At 39.4% G+C, this 17,302-nt stretch overlaps 1 protein-coding gene across 1 annotated transcript in view; it reads left to right on the forward strand.

Annotated features, from left to right (window-relative positions):
- Positions 1-17,302, forward strand: part of FBN1 (fibrillin 1) — a 374,110-nt gene that overhangs the window by 270,752 nt on the left and 86,056 nt on the right. The window contains exons 27-31 of the mRNA XM_089670326.1: positions 2,881-3,006; positions 4,263-4,388; positions 4,578-4,700; positions 9,360-9,485; positions 12,312-12,437. Of these exons, the coding sequence (XP_089526452.1) occupies positions 2,881-3,006; positions 4,263-4,388; positions 4,578-4,700; positions 9,360-9,485; positions 12,312-12,437 (627 nt within the window). The remainder of the gene's footprint in view (positions 1-2,880; positions 3,007-4,262; positions 4,389-4,577; positions 4,701-9,359; positions 9,486-12,311; positions 12,438-17,302) is intronic.

The following is a 17,302-nucleotide window of genomic DNA, read 5'->3' on the forward strand; positions in this document are numbered from 1 at the left end:
GCGTCTCAGTGCATTTTTCTTTTTTTTATTTTGACACTTGAAAAATCTTTACTTTCATTAGCACAATGTGCATTCTGGTGCATTTACATGCATTTTGATACATACTGGATGAAAAAATGCAGCAGGTTGTACTTTTGTTGAAAGCTCTTGTGTGAACTAGGGCCATTGGAATAGATGGTAAACATTGTGGATCTGTCCTGGATGCAGTTTACAAATGCACTGGAAAGCATCTGATGTGAACCAGCCCTCAGAGTACTTTAACCCTTCCTGGCCTATTAAGAGCTTCTAGATGCCGGGAAGTGGAGACAGGCATTTGGATCATATGACCGCTGTGATTGGCTGTCACAGCGGTCACATGATTGGAAATTTCCTAATGGCAAGTATGATTCAGGTGCTCACTGATCACCACCTGCTACCATGCTAGGAGCATGCAGGGAGTGCACTCTCAGCATGGTAAAGAGTTTATACAGGGCCACATATATGTGGCCGCTCGGTGTAAAGGCCCACACTCTGAGTGGCCGCATATATGTATGTGTACAGCCGGTGCCAAGGAGTTATAATAGCATTGCAAATTCAGTGCATTAAACACGTTCACATTATTTTGGAAAAGTTCAGTTCATGGGAGGTTTAGTGAACCCTACATGAAGAACAACCATAGCACCAAACCCTCTTAAAGCCCATGGGAGGCAAATCTTGTCATTTTTTTGTGGTCTTTTTAAACTCCAGTTTTCAAGCTGGTGTTAACAAAATGACACGGGTAGCTGGTCACTGCCATGTGAAGACATGTACCAATGCAAAACAAAATGTGTTTTTTAAAATATTATTCAGCACAGAGAGGGTCTTTTTATGTAGCTTAAAGGGCAACAAATATTTTTAAGAGCATGTTTGGGGAATGCCTAAAGCTGCATGAAAATTGTAAAAGTAAATTAACACCTTGAAAAGGACCTTATTGTAAAAGGGGACTTCAAAATTTCCATATGTTCCCTCCCCTCACAAAACCCCCCTCATCCTCTTGTGGACATCATGTAGGGAAGAGGTTCTTGTCCCGAAACATTGGATTAAGGTGCTTTGCACAAAAGAAAGGCTCCCCCTTCCATATTTAAGGCCTTTCCCCCCAGTGTTGACAGTACCTATTTTAAAAAAAAAAAGTGATTTATGGTTCCCCTTGAATAACTTTTTACTAGGCATGCAGCTGCAGCTTGGGTGGCTAGGAATGGGTGGGTACATGCTATTCAACATTAGGAAGGTTACTTGCAAGGTGGAGACAGTAAAGCCTTGCAAGGTACTTTCTCCCCATGTTGAAGGACAAGAGCCTCTGCCCTGTGTCCTGTCTCTCAAAAGGGATGTGGATGTTGGTGGAGGTTGTGGGAAGGGGGGTTTGGGGTGCTGGATTGAATCTGGAAGCCTCTTTAAAATTAGATAGCTGTCCATCCAAAAGAATGAGAACAAGGTTCCCAATAAAATGTCAAAAGTAAATAAAGACACCCTCGCTCTGAAAATGTCCATTACTGCCAAAAAACCCTTGAAAGCTATGGGGTTGATTTACTAAAACTGAAGAGTGAAACATTTGGTGCAGCTCTGCATAGAAACTAATCAGCTTCCAGGTTTTTATGTCAAAGCTTAAAGCGAAGCTCCCCCCCCCCTCAATTAGCGATCATGTGACCCGGAATTGCAAGTCCTGGGTCCCGATCATTAGAACGGGACCTGGGGCTCTCAGTGACAGTCCGTTATTTGTGCTGGAAGCGCGCTGTGTGGCATGCTCCCAGCAAACGATAGGTATGCAAATATGCGGCCCCATGGAAAAAGTTCTGTGAGGCCGCATATTTGTGTGATGTCGGTGGGAAGGGGTTAAGGACTGGTCTATTGCTCCTTGTTAAGGATTGACACCTTTGAGGAGCTGGGAGGGGAGAAGGTACCGGAAATTGACAGGTACCCTCTCCCACTTTTGCTGCGATCGCCTAGGCGATTGGAAATGGAAGTTGTCCTCCCCCTCCCCATAGTCTTCTGGGACACGTGACAGGTCCAAAAGACTACGGGACCATTCAGAAAGAGCAGCGCTACTCACGCATGCACAGTAGGCACCCGGCTGTAAAGCTGTCACAGCCGGGCGCCCACACTGAAGATGCAGGGAACACAGGACAGCCAGGGAAAGTGGCTGCGGGGGGGACACTGTGGGATTGAGGGAAAGGTGAGTGGCTGTTTTTTAAAAGGCAGCAGCTACAGTTTTTGTAGCCACTGACTTTTATTTTTTCACATTTTTAATGGAACTCCGCTTTAATTGAACAAGCTGAAATTAGAAGCTGATTAGCTACCATGCACAGCTAAACCACATTTTGCAGTCTCCAGTTTTAGTAATTCAACCCCAGTATCTCACAGTGTAAATCCGTTGTCAGTGACATCACCCACCGACGTAAATCCACCGTCATAAGGCACCGCCTTGCAATTATGCTTCCGTGCCACTAGGATGCACTTCTGTTGAAAATGACAGAATCTCAAGCACAGTGGCAATGTAAACACAGTGCAGGGGATATGGTCATGAACAAAGTTGGTTGATCATGTCACTCTGGATCACTGGCTGTTTTATTTACAATCTAGAAGCAGGAGAGTCTTGCCGGTGAACTGGCCTAATATGGCTAGTTTGTTCAGCAGTTTGCAGAACCGCAAATGTGGGCTTAACCCAAACCTGGCCTTGTATAATTACCTGTTGCTTATCTTATAAAGATGTGTTCTGAGGTAGACAAATGTTCCTTTACTACATATTCTGTATTGCGTTAGCTTTCATAAAGGAACCTTTTGATTTTTTATTATATTCTGTTTTCGTACAAAAGTTTAAAATATTTTTGTCCTTTAATCACCTGATCCGGAACATCTGTATTTCAGATATTGATGAATGCCAACGAAATCCACTCCTGTGTCGTGGTGGAAACTGTCTCAACACAGAGGGAAGTTTTAAATGTGAATGTCCTGATGGGCATGAGGTCACACCTGATGGCACGACTTGCTTAGGTATGTTACAAACACTGACATCCTTCTTAATCTTTGACATTGCACCTTCTGCCCATATAAATCTAATACAGCCGAAGAGATCTCACTGTTCCAAATTCCTATCTAACACACTGCACTGGAATTTGCCAGAGGACTCCGTACCAAAAATGGGTCCCCATCAAAAAATAAGCACTGCTATTTTTAATGCTTTCAAAGACCCCAGCCGCCAGGCTTTGACATCTGAACCTTAAACCAATCCCAAAAAAGGCGGGTGGGTGGATACGTTTTTTTCTTAATCAGACAATTCGAAACTGATGGCCAGTTCTCCACCCCTACCTGTGCACTCCGAAGCCCCTCTTGAATATTCAGTTCCACCAATCTGGTAAGTGACTTCCCATTCCCCTAACCTACTGTTAACCCTTTTCCACCTTGCCTCCCTTGTTCACTCATCATGCATGCCCTTTGCCTATTTTTTTCCCCAGGCCTATCTGATTGATAATCTGCAGGATAGGTCCAACATTTAAATTGCCTGAACTGGTCAATCCAGGCACTTTATGCACAGATAAGTTGGTCATACATAAATAGATTTTCATTTGAACATTTTTAGAAAAATCCATTGTGAGAACATTCTTTCTTGCCATCATTGAGCCAATAAATTTCTTTCAAAAGCCTTTGCATTTTCATTCAGACATGCTGTTTGAATGGAATCCCAGATGAATTAAAGAGGTATAATACAAAGTGTAATTTGCAGAATTTCGGTCGTTTGAGAAAAATTCTGCATCCTGTTCCTTTGAATATTATTGTCTCTATTGTCCAAAACCAACATTAAATTGACTAACCATTAAAAAATTTAACAAACGTTTGAAAAAAATGTAACTTTTTGAATCAAATTCTACTGGTGTATGGCCAGCTTTAGTTAAAAAAAACTTTACTGTCTCAGACACCTAGAGGTACTTCAAGAAAAATGTGGTGCTGATAACAGATATTAGGCAAATATTTTATTGCTACTAACTTTATTAAAAAATAATTGTGTTTAATAAAAGTATTTCATAATTTAATAAAACATTATTTAAAATATAATTTACCTAAAACTTCTATACACTCAGAATAGTAGCTGAAATCTGAATGGTTGCTAAAAGCATCCTGTTCACTGTTTGCTATGACCAAGAAACAATTCACAGTGTACTCTCAGGCAGTTGTAATGGCTGATCTTTGTGTGCTAGTGATAGTGCCTACCATGCAATGATTCTAAATTCAAACATTCATCTTCTTTGTAGATATCAACGAGTGTGAACTCAGCACTGACTTGTGCAGACATGGGCGATGTATAAACCTGATTGGAAGATACCAATGTACTTGTGAACCTGGATATAAGCCATCAGATGATAAACTCTCATGTGTCGGTAAGTGTTACTGTTGTAAAAAAAATAAATTGTAATATTTTCTATATGATTGAAATCAAAATTGTGAGCACTGTCATTATTATCATTATCACCAGTAAAGATAATATTTTGCCATACTCACAACATGTAAGATTTTCATCCATTGATTATTGTCTCTGTTTGTAATTAGTTCTTTGTTTAAATTTGTAGATGTCAATGAGTGTGACATTTTCAATGGTGGATGTGACACAAATTGTACAAACTCCCAAGGAAGTTATGAATGCAGTTGCATCGAAGGTTTTGCTTTAATGCCAGACTACAGGACCTGTACAGGTAAGTCTGAACTCATCTCAACCATAAATAAAAAACAAAGAATTTCTTTGTTTACTGCAGAATTTGGTTATCATTGTTACGGTATGGTGGTCAAATCCTAGTGAAATATATACAGTTATGATCAAAGGTTTGCATACCTTAGCAGAAATCATGAAATTGTGGCATTTATATTGAAAATATGTCTGATCATGCCAAAAAAACTGTCTTTTATTTAAGAATAGTGATCATATAAGCCATTTATTATCACATAGTTGTTTGGCTCCTTTCTAAATCATAATAATAGAAATCACCCAAATAGTCCTGATCAAAAGTTTCCTTACCCTGGAATGTTTTGCCTTGGTACAGACACACAAGATGACACACACAGGTTAAAATGGCGATTAAAGGTTAATTTCCCACATCTGTGGCTTTTTCAATTGTAATTAGTGTGTGTGTGTATAAATAGTAAATGATTTTGTTAGCTCTCATGTGGATGCACTAAGCAGATTAGATACTGAGCCATGGGGAGCAGAAAAGAACTATCAAAAGACCTGCATAACAAGGTATTGGTACTTTATAAAGATGGAAAAGGATATAAAAAGATATCCAAAGCCTTGAATATGCCAGCCAATACTGTTCATTCACTTCTGAGATCTCTTGATATCAAGCCAAGGTCAAGTAGACCAAGAATGATTGCAGCCACAACTGCCAGAAGAATTGTGTGGGATACAAAGAAAAAGAAATACAGGCTGCTCGGGAAAAATACGATGTGGATTTTTTTAAGGAGCACAACACAATTATTAAACAAAAGTGAGCTGTATGGTCAAGTTGCCAGAAAGAAGCCTTTACTGTGCCAAAGCCACAAAAAAGCCCTGTTATGATATGCCCGACAATACCTTGACATGCCTCACCGGGCTTTTTTGTCAACTATATATTAGAGAAGGGGATGGGCTGTGAGTACATCCAGGACCCATTACATGCTTACTCTTTTTAGATACCTTTATACATAAACATGTATCCTACTTTTTTTGATACTGCTTATTTGCTATCTTATTTGCTTTTTTCTTGTTAGGTTCCTTCTTCAGGGTTTATATAATTGTGTAAAGCCTGAAGAGGGTCTTAGGGGGTCACAATAGAATCTTTGATAACCCCAGTTATCCAATAAAGGTATCACTTTTTTCCCCTTAATTAATTTTTATTACAATATCAGGTGCAGTTTAGTGCTCACATTATAGTTTCCAAAGATATATTCAAAGTTAAGCATTGGAATTTACAGCTCAGATGAGACATGCATGAGCATCTCAAACAGTAAAAATGTAGTAGAACCAGGAGAAAAAAAAAGGGAGGGAGGTGGGCGTAGTTGGTATAGGGGTTGAGATCCCCTGGGAATTTCCTAGCTATAGACCACTCCAGAAGGGAGTCCACGAAACGTGGATCCTGGGTAGCATGAAGTTTTTTAAAATTAGCCTTTATTGAGATTACATATTATATAGCTTTTGCAAAAAAAAACACTAGGCTAGTGTAATATGAAATGGATTGAGCAAAGTATACTCGTGGCCATTATGTGAGAACATCATATAAATAAAAAAAAAGAAAAAGGGAATTGTCACAGGAGCCTGTCACCTGCATGCTCTTCCATTGCAGAGGAATTAGAGCATTGTTTTATTGTGTTTTATAAAGGGGTTTCTTTACTTCATTTATTTGAAGCTAGTGATGAGTAAAGGTTTTTTTTTGCACTAGACATCAACATTGTTGTTATGTCAGTACCCATATGTATTCCCAATGTTTTTGATGTTTGATTAACTATTGTACAGGAACAGAAGCTATACATTCCTAACAAATACTTAGATGTTACAGATATGATGTAACTATAGCTGTCTGTGAAGGTGCTTACTGTCTATAAATAGACTCAAAAGGTAAAACATTTTTTTTCCCAAATCATTTTTACAAACTCCAAAAAGAAAAAGAATATGGAACAAAACACCAAAGTAGAACATGGCATACAGTAGTAAACATACATTTTCACAGTACCAACTTGTCAGCTGTGTGTGAGAATAGGGTTAAGGCCAGTATTACAGTAAAACAGAAAACATTGGGAGATCATCACCACATCTTTCAAACGTACCAAATTTTTTTGAATACAAATAGAACCTGTGATCGCTTAGAAGGAAACCATGTATTGATCCCAGCTCCATCTTAAGAAGCAAGTTAGCAAACATAGACCATGACATTTCTGATGTATATATTGACCCATTGCCGGACACCTTTCCCAACTGCCCTGTATTTCCATTCCTCTTATCAATTGCAACGTTGGAAAGTTCTTAAGGATAATAAGGGCAGAGGGGCTGACCCTGGTACTTGCAGCCAGAGGTCCCAAAGCTTATTAAATTTGTGAGGAGTACCGTGCCGCTGCAAGACTTTTTTTTTTAGTTTTGGATAGAGTAGAGAGTAATTAGAACATCTTTAAGCTTCTATTATTGCTGTCTGTGCCCCATTAGGAAGATTCGTCCTCTCTATTTTTCCTGTTTACCATCATCACTGAGGGTGAAAGTGAAGGAACATCCCAATTTTTGTGTTTCCACCAGAACAGGAATATAGGAGAAATCTTCCAATGAGGAAACTTGTTTTAGTGACCGTGGTAACAACCAGGAATTCCCTCATTTTTGGAGGGATTCCCCCTCACTTCCTGTTTTGGCTATTGGACAGGAAAAGAAAGGGAAATCTTCCCAATGGGAAAAAAATAAAAGAACTGCTATGGAGTTTTAACTCTTCTTATAACCCTCCTTTACTCTATTAAAAAATTAAAATTTAAATAGAATTTTTTTTTGTTTTGAGTTCTAGTGCTTTGGGTGAAGATGATAGGAACATACAGTATACCACTTACCACTCATTTGCCTTGATTCTTTCTCTGTGTACAGATTGTGCACCAAATGCATTGCCTAATTTAGATTAACTGGGAGATCTCTCAGTATATTTATTTATTTATTACAGGTACTTCATATAGCTCTGTCAATTTACGCAGCACTTTCCATATATATTGTACATTCACATCAGTCCCTAACCCTCAAGGGGCATACAATCTAAGGTCCCTAACTCACATTCATACATACACATACTAGGGACAATTTAGACAGGAGCCAATTAACCTACCAGCATGTCTTTGGAGTGTGGGAGGAAACCAGAGTACCCGGAGGAAACCCACGCAGGCGCAGGGAGAACATGCAAACTCCAGGCAGGTGGTGCCATGGTTGGGATTTGAACCGACGACCCTAGTACTGCCAGGCGGAAGTGCTAACCATTTAGCCACTGTGCCACCCATACAGTATAGGTTCTGTATGTTCAGAGTGAGCTAGCAGTGGACATGATCAGCAGAGGGCTTTGACATGCAGAAATTACAGTGCTTGGTTTAGAAAAGGACATAAGCTGATACGAATTTTTATAAGGAAAAATATGTTCAAAAATCATTCTCAATGCATATGCATTTTTGTCATGTTTCCAGTGCATTTTCTGGTTTTCCTGACATCAGCATGCTCCTGTGAAAATGGAAAAATGCACCAAAAACGCCATGTTTTTGGTGCATTTTCAATGCATTTCAATGGAGATATGCATTTTTGTTGCGATTTTAATAACGCATCAAACAGGTGCCAAATATGCAGCAGGCAGAACTTTTAAAAATGCAACTGACCAGTGTGGAGAGTTCCATAGGATTTGGTGGGATGCATTTTTTTCTGCATTTTTCTTCTGCATTTTTTAAGTGAAAAACTGATCAAAAACTGAAAGGGCCCTAATTTTAGCAAACAAGCAATAAATGGTTCAAACAACAAATGCCACCCTCTTGTTTAATCAGAGGCTTAGCATTATCAAAACGTAAGAGACAGATTTTCATAAAACTAGTCTAAGCTGTGGAACCGATAGGATCCTAATGAAATAATATGGGATAACTATGCTATTACTCAGCAAAGGAAAGAAAACTGAGACTTTTCCTAGACCTTTACTTAAGTAAACCATTGGGTGACCCACTTTGGCGAGGGGTGAAGCAGCCAGGCAGTTTCCCGCCAAGATAAAGCCATCTACATAATAGTCTATTTACAAGAACATAGATTTATTGTGCAAATACTGACAAACTTTTTCTCTATTTGGAATGGAATGCTTAAGCTAGAACAAAACAGGTCCCGAATGGTTTCTCGGTCTGACCACATGCAAGACAGGACATTTTTTATATAATCTGATCTTCAACACTGCAGTACATAGGGTAGAAGTCAGTAATGAAGGGCCTGAGTTACTCCGGGGATTTTATCTGAATGCTAAACACATATCTTTCTTAAAGGGAATTTCTGTTTCCATTTTAAAAATCAAATTGCTTTCAAAGAGGGAGTAAAGTTTCTAAAATCCTTACTCTTTTGCTAAGTGACAGTTGGCTGGCAAACTCAGTGGTTTACAACTTACTCTTAAAGCTATTTAGAAATTGGGGCAGTTGGCATTTTTGTTTCACTCGGGAATACAATGGATGCCTTCAGCTGCCATTGTGCTATGCTGGGCTTCAGATGTGCCCCTGAATCATTAAAAATACTAAACATTGTCCGTCTGCTCATATTGCGTTTTTGATTTTGTTATTTAAAGTACTATAGTAATTTGGGTGTACAGCTGTTTTACAGGTTTCTTCTACTTGTTTCTCTTTAGATATCGATGAGTGTGAAACAAACCCCAATATTTGTGATGGAGGCCAATGTACAAACATACCCGGAGAGTACCGCTGCCTCTGCTTCGATGGTTACATGGCATCTGTTGATATGAAGACCTGTCTAGGTAAATTACAGTTTCAGATATGCTTGAATATGATTAGAAAATACATTTAGAAGATAAGTTCACCTTTTGAAAAAAAATAAATGCAGGTAAAAAAATTAGCATTTATTATTTTTTTCCTAAGGAGCCTGCAGAGCAATGCACCTGCGATCAGCAGATCATGGGTGCCATCAAAGATTCCTGTACATCAATGGAGCACTCACCAGTGCCCTCGTAGTTCATTGAGAAATACAAGCCTTCAGTCACAATGGGTGACTGTACTTGTAGACATTATTCACAGAAAACTAAATAAATGATGTGGCCATGAGGGCAAAGTGCTGTTTTCAGATTGTGACAAATTGTGTGAGGAGAAGATCCCCATCACGCTATCACAGGGAGGGGGGATCGGGAGACTGTAAATGCTGTAACATGTTGCATGTTCTACCCTAAACACAGGCGGAATGTGTAACATGTTCCAACGGTAAAATTATCCTTTAAAGGATTATCAAGTATGTAGACAGTGTGTATTCTTCCAACCTTACATCAGATTCAAGGGACAGATCTGTACGTTCAGTTTAACCTGGGATGAACAATTTACTGTGATAGAAGGTGTATTCCATCAGCAAATTTTATGTTTTGTTAAAATGTGCTTTCAACTTCTGTATATTTTCTTAATAGATACAACATACTATATGTGATGGTTCTCATCTTAAAGCGGAAAAAAAAATATTTTTTACACACCACAATTCAAATAAATTACCTTTATTGATCAATATCCTAGGCCCGAATCACTGCTGTTTACTGTACAAATCATAGCTTCATTGATGCTGGATCCTTTAGCCCACGTGCGTCTTTCAGGGCTGTGGCTGAGAGTTACAGCTTTCTTACAGTGAAGGGATCCTGGCGTTCACCCTCCCCTTTCTCCCCCCTTGCACATTCACAAAACACCTTGTATTCTGTTCACAGAATTTATTTCAGGTACTTAGAATAAAAGGCATTCTGTGAATGGACAACAATAGATCCTGTTGTTTACCTGCCCACCTCTTCTCTTGTCCACTCACAAAACAACTTGTATTCTGTGTACAGTATAATAAGGCATTTTGTGCGTGGGCAATTTCAGAGGAAAAGGAGGGTGAATGACAGGATCCTTCACTGTGTTAGAGCTGGAATTCTAAGCCACAGCACCAGAATAAAAGCTTGGGCTGTAGGAACTGTTATCACTGAAACTGATTTTTACAGTAAATAGCAGTGATTCAGACCTAAGATAATCATCCTTAGAGGTAACCTATTAGAAGATGGCAGAGAATATATTGGACTTGTGGCATGTATCAAAAAAAAATTTGAACTTTATTTTAGAATAATTCATTTTATCAATATTTCTTATTCTTTTAACTTTTTTTCTGAATAGTTTTCAAGCACACGTACATGGGGCAACCACATGTGTTCATTACATGCAGATTTTCTGCAACACAGTGCTTGTATTTTCCTGTTCTTTTCCCCTAATGTAAGTCTATTAATCTGCTATGACTTAAAAAAAACATGCCCTGGAGTTGATTTACTATAGCAACTGAACCATCATGGGTACACTGATGTTCAATGTGTATTGTAGTGTTCTAGTTTGCAAAGTACATTGCCCATCTAAATAATGCTATTTTTGTGCCTTCATTTCCTATGAGGTGCACTATGAAATGTACAAATTAACATCTTACATAAGAATAAATAGATAAAAAAACTACTGTAACTAACTTGCTAAGCAATAAAATGCTCATAATACAAGCTGAAAAATATGTAAAAGTTATACATATCCGAGATTCGCCCTTCTGGAAATATTGATCTCCTGGGTCCCCTACTGCATTCTCTGGTTCCTCCTGCTGATCTCCTCTCATTACATATACATGGAGGTTAGCAAGAGGAACAAGAGAATACAGCAGGAGAGATAAGTAAAGATACTTTGGGTTGCTTTACTAAAGGCAAATAGGCACTTTTGAAGAAATTTTTCCCCAGAGCTACTGAATGAGGTGAAGCCCTGGGGATTCCAATTATCCAATCATGTGCAATCGAAAATACTGTTTTGTTTTTTTTTCTTGCACGTGTTTGAGTGATCTTTGCAAAGTGAATTTATACCATATTCTCCAAGCTGAGGGAAAATTCTCTTGCAAAGTGCACACCCTATTTGCCTATAGTAAGGCCTTGATCACACATGGCATATCAATGCGTACCTCGTGTGAGGGCCGTGTTTACCCACACGAGGATGCACGGGTGTTCCTTGCATCCCCATGCAGGCAATCCCTTTGATTTAAATTGTGACACAGCAGCTGCATGGACACAGCCGCTGCTCCCAATATGACTTCTATGTGGATGTGGATGCATGTTTCTGAACTTGCACTGTCTGCATTTTGAGCCATGCTCCTGCAACCACATGGATGTCATATTGGGACTACTAAATCTACTGAATCCCAATTGACATCAGATGCATGGAACACTTGTGAATCTCCATGTGGGTAAACATGGCCCTCTTACAGCATATGCATTGATTATTCCCCCCCTCCCCCATGTGAAAGAGGCCTAAATCAATCCCTTTGACTAAGTGACAGAGTCATTTTAGAAAAACACAGTAGCCGTTCAGAGCTGGTATACTACATTTTGATGTTTTACCCTAGGCCCAGTATTTTTTTTACTGTTAAAGGAGGTTGTCAGCACTTGGTCATCCTTTATGGCAGACAGTAAAAAAAAGGCTTGTATGTCTGCGAAGTTGTGTCATCTCATGTCTTTGGAAGCCTGTACTGTATACAGATGTTCATGGTGTATTTACCACTTCCCACCCAACATGACAAGTGTATTGTGTTTCAGATGTTGATGAGTGTGAACTCCATGATAACATCTGTCTGAGTGGAAGTTGTGAGAACACAAAAGGCTCGTTCATCTGCCACTGCAATCCTGGTTATTCTGGAAAGAAAGGACAAACTGGATGTACAGGTAAACTAACTGAATGTTTCACCTTGGTTTTAAAGAAGAACTTTAACCTAAAAAAAAAATCTAGCTCTATAATGTTTGGCCGACATGGCTACGTTTTATCTTCAGACACCAGGATGGAACCTGGACCATGAATACTCAAAGTAATTACAGGTAGGAAGGTTAGCCAACTAGATATTCTGCATATTATACTCCGTGTGTCAAGTGTACCATTATTCACTATTTACATTGATCTGCATGGTTTCAGTACTTCCACTCCTCATCTACCTTTAAGCTGCCCATACATTGAGTTTTCCTCAGGAACCAGCTGTAATTCACTCCATTGGTGGCTTTGACATCCCTCTTCTGCCCCGACATCCCTCTTCTGCCCCGACATCCCTCTTCTGCCCCGACATACCTCAATTGAAAAATTGAAGGAGCTGTGTAGAAAATTTGTTGGCCAAACTGTGCCTGCAACCAATCAAATGCAGGCACAGTTTGGGTATTTGGACAGCCAGAGCACTGCTGGGGCTGCACTCTTAACTTTTGAACTGTCCTGCCTATGTGTAGGTTTGGCTACATGGGAGTTTTTGTGGATAAGTCACGCATGGACTATGGAAATAAAGTGGAAAAGAAGTAGTATTTTTAAAAAATCTGTTTGTTTTTTTTAAATATGCAGGAAAGGTCAACTAAATTTTTAATGATCACTGGCTCAGTGGCTTTCTGATTATTGATGTGCTTATACTGATGAAGCATTTGGCTTGTAATCCTAAAACAGATATGTAACACAAAGGGCTACAGAAGGCAATAATTAATTTTTTAAATTAGATTTTATTTTTTAAATTGTTTTTGTAACAGGTATAAAATCACAAAAAAGAAATTAAAAAAAAAAAGAGAGGTTTCTTCTGAGGGCACCAAAGCACCAGAGGTAGACAGCAACACCAATATATACAACTCAGAACCAGCAGAAACTGCATGACACATCTGTAGTACAGATATATTGTGTCAACATTGTACAAGAGCTCTTTAGGTGGTGGTTGCAACCATCCCAGGGAACACAAGGTGTACCCAGGATTAGCCATGACCCAGCTGGTCAAAGAGTAACCTTAGAATTGCTAGTGTCTGATTAGGGTCCAGATGAGTAGAGTTCACATACCCTAAGGCCTAGTTCACACTGGCATTGAAAGCAGGCATTTAAGGGGCGTTTGTAATGCTCCTCAAATGCCTATGGAAATTATACTATGGACAGCACACAGTGCTGTTCACATTATCAATACATGAAGCGTTAGTGTCATGTTGCTTCCAAATTGAAGCCTCATGTCCTGTCTGGAGAAGTCTGAAGTTATTCAAAGCTTCCCATTCAAGTCTATGGTGATGTTTTTCAAACACGCTGGCAGGCATTTTCGGGGAGTTTGCAGTGTTGATAACATTACAGTTTATTATAGGCATTTGTGGTGTAGTTTTAGTACTTAATGTCTGTAAAACGCCAGTCTACTAAAGCTCAATAACGCCTGTCTAACACCCATACTAAAGCTCAATAACGCCTGTCTAACACCCATACTAAGACTATGGGAGCATTTGTTAAGAGTTAGAAACTTAGTCAAGTGTGAACAAGCCCTAAGAGACATAAGACAGGGTTAGAGATTAGAGGAAAACCATATAAAGTATTTAGGGTATCTAGCACCTCCATTAGCAATGGTAGTAGATGCAGTATAAGGGAGCCAGGAGATTGTACACATCTGGCACATTGGGAATAGTCCCTGCGAGCAGTTTTATACAAAAATTCAGGGATTTGATGTATGATGCATGCATATTCCTAACCTCCAAGTGCATAACTTTACATTTATCAACATTAAAATTAAATTAATTATTAAATTAAATTAAAAAGAAAAAACTGCTAGAAAAGACCCCAAAGAAGAAAATAACAATAACAACCACAAGCAATCTCCAGCAGTCAAAAGCAAAACTGTTTTTCACTGTCCACACAAAATGTGCCAAAAGTAGTAGCTGTACTACTACAATGATCACTGTTATCTTTGGGGTCCTGTGCCAAGCGGCTGCTTTCTTCATACTGTCCATGGGAGATTGCTCACTTGAGACTGCCACCAGTCATGGAATGGCTTGTATGTTTTCAGTGGACAAAGTAGATGGGAGGTTGGTGAAAATCTCTGCCTTATGCAATGAAAGAACACCTTGTATTCATTGAAAAAATACAAGACATCCTGTGAAAGGCAGTGTTGCCAAGCAAGTGATCCCCTGTGATCAATAAAGCTTTGATTACTGTAGCTGTGCCAACAACTACAGTGACTGTCAGATTCCACAGTGGTCCTTCAGGTATGAAATGTGCCTAGTTACATTATTCTAAGCTGGACCAATCTAAGTATGCAATTAAGATCATATATGGAATTCAGCTTTAATTTTGGTAATCTTCCTATTCCATGGCAAAGTTAGCCTTGACATGTATACGGTGCTGTTCAGGCTTTAGTTGGTGTCTCATTATTGTGCTTAAAGCAGAGTTCCACCCAAACGTGGAAGCTCTGCTTCCCCCCCTCCCCCTCCCCTGCCTCATTTGGCACCTTAGGGGGGGAGCAGGTACCTGGTTTTTACAGGTACCCACTCCCACTTCCGGCTCAGTTTGCCATGGCCATTTGGAAGATTGTCCGTCCCCCGCAGTCCTCTGAGACACTTCACAGGTTCCAGAGACCTGTGGCTCATTCACAAAGTGCAGCATGCTACGTGCATGTGCAGTAGGAAACCAGCTGTGAAGCCACAAGGCTTCACTGCCGGTTTCCTGTAGTCAAGATGGCGGCGCCAGCACCCGACAGCCGATTGAAGAGTCGGCTCGGGGGGAGGATGCCGCTGGATCCCTGGACAGGTAATATTAGTGCCCTAATATTAAAAGTCAGCAGCTACAGAATTTGTAGCTGCTGACTTTTTTAATTTTTTTTTCGGGGTCCAGAACTCAGCTTTAACATCAACCCTATTGAACACCTTTGATATAAATTGGGGTGATGATTTTAGCCAGGTCTTCTCATATAACATGAGTAATTTATACAATAAATCTTGCTGATCTCTTTTGACTGAATGGTCATACATGTCCACAGATGAACTCTAAAATGTTGTGGAAAGCCTTCGCGAAAGAGTGTAGGCTGTTCCCGCCACAAATGGGGTGTAGTCTACTCAATATTAATTCCCATAGTTTTAGAATGTGATGTTCAGCAAGCCCCTTTAAGTGCAATGGCCAGGTTCCACCAATTTTTGGTAATATAGGGGCTGAATTAGTAAAACTGGAGAGTGCAAAATCTGGTGCAGCTGTACATGGTAGCCAATCAGCTTCTAACTTCAGCTTGTTTAATTAAACTTTGACAAAAAAAAACCTGGAAGCTGATTGGTTTCTATGCAGAGCGGCAACAAATTTTGCACTCTCCAGTGTTAGTAAATCAACCCCATAGTGTATATATATAGAGTGTCAAGGCGCTTGATTTGTACATGCTTGTATCAGTGTCATTGGTTCTCCAAATAGTGAATGAAAGATAAGTATGACAGGGCCTATTAGATAAGACTATTACAACTTTTATTACCAGATTGCTAGGCTTAGAGAACAGTGCGTTTTAGCACTGCTCTCACAGTAACGTCATTATGACCAATCCTATTATTTTACAACAGAAATAACAGGTATTGCTGGAATAATGCAATGGATATTTCATAACACTCCTTTATAGCATGCATTCCGAAATCTAGGGCAAAGCATCTGTGTTATCCATACAAAACAACATCCAAGATGGCAAAGTTGTAACTCATGTTAAAATATGCAAGCAGACAGGCTCAAACAGGGAAGAGCTCTAGGTTTACTTTTTTAGTTTTTATTTATGAGGCCTAGTGAGCAGATAATATGATCTATACTGGTGGCCTCTTGAAAGCTGAACGCCAAGCATGATTTTAATTGCATACTTACTCTAGTCCACAATGCAGGTATACATATCTGATACCCGAGGGACCACTGGGGAGGCTGACAATCACTGTAGTAGTCAGCGCTACTATAGTGATTGTTAACTTCCCAGCAGTTACTTAAGCATGAGATATGCTTGCTTCCGTTGGTCCAAGTTGGACCAATGTAAAAATTCAATTAGGCCATACCTGGAGTTCAGCTTTAGGCCCTAGATACTTCTGTTTTACCTGTAGATCTGACTCTTCGATTAGTATGCCTACCTGTTTATGGTCAGATACATGTGTATATGTTACCTGCTTAAAATACAACGATTGTGTTCATTAGGCCACTAATGACAAATTAATTTCCTTCAATCTGTAAAGTGAAATATTACTTTTGCCCTTATACAGGAGGCAGTACCGAGCAGTCGCGTGTTCTGGCTCTTCCAGTTCTTGGAACAAACTGCAAGGTCAAAGAAAACTGCCTGTACTGTGTGCTTTGGCATTTGTATAAATGGTTTTGAGGGAGCTGTACAGTGCTGCTGGCCCTTGTCTTGCTCATCCACTGAAAACATTTACTAACGTTTTGGATTAAGTTTATTTTTCTTATTGCCATGATCTTGGTCTATGCCTGCAATATCTGCAGTAGTTATTGTTTATAATTAGCTGATGAATAAAATAGAAGTAGATCTTTAAAGGGATACTAAATCCACACTGTTTAATTTACATTATCCCTTCTATTTCTATATGTGGATGATGGCACTGTCATTATTTTAATACAAAAAAGGCGCAAAAGTACCTTTTTTCTAATCAATGTATAACTGTCACATGACCCAGATCTTTCCTAGCCTGTCTGCAGGAAAACATATGCAGGAGGAGCTTCTAGTCCTCTGCTGCTGGTCACATGTTAAAAAAAAAAAACAGTCTTTGGGATACAGAGTAAAAATAAATAAATAATACCA

This window comes from Staurois parvus, unplaced genomic scaffold (assembly GCF_062004578.1).
Source record: "Staurois parvus isolate SC_StPar_1 unplaced genomic scaffold, SC_StPar_1.0 ptg000089l, whole genome shotgun sequence".
NCBI classification, from domain to species: domain Eukaryota; kingdom Metazoa; phylum Chordata; class Amphibia; order Anura; family Ranidae; genus Staurois; species Staurois parvus.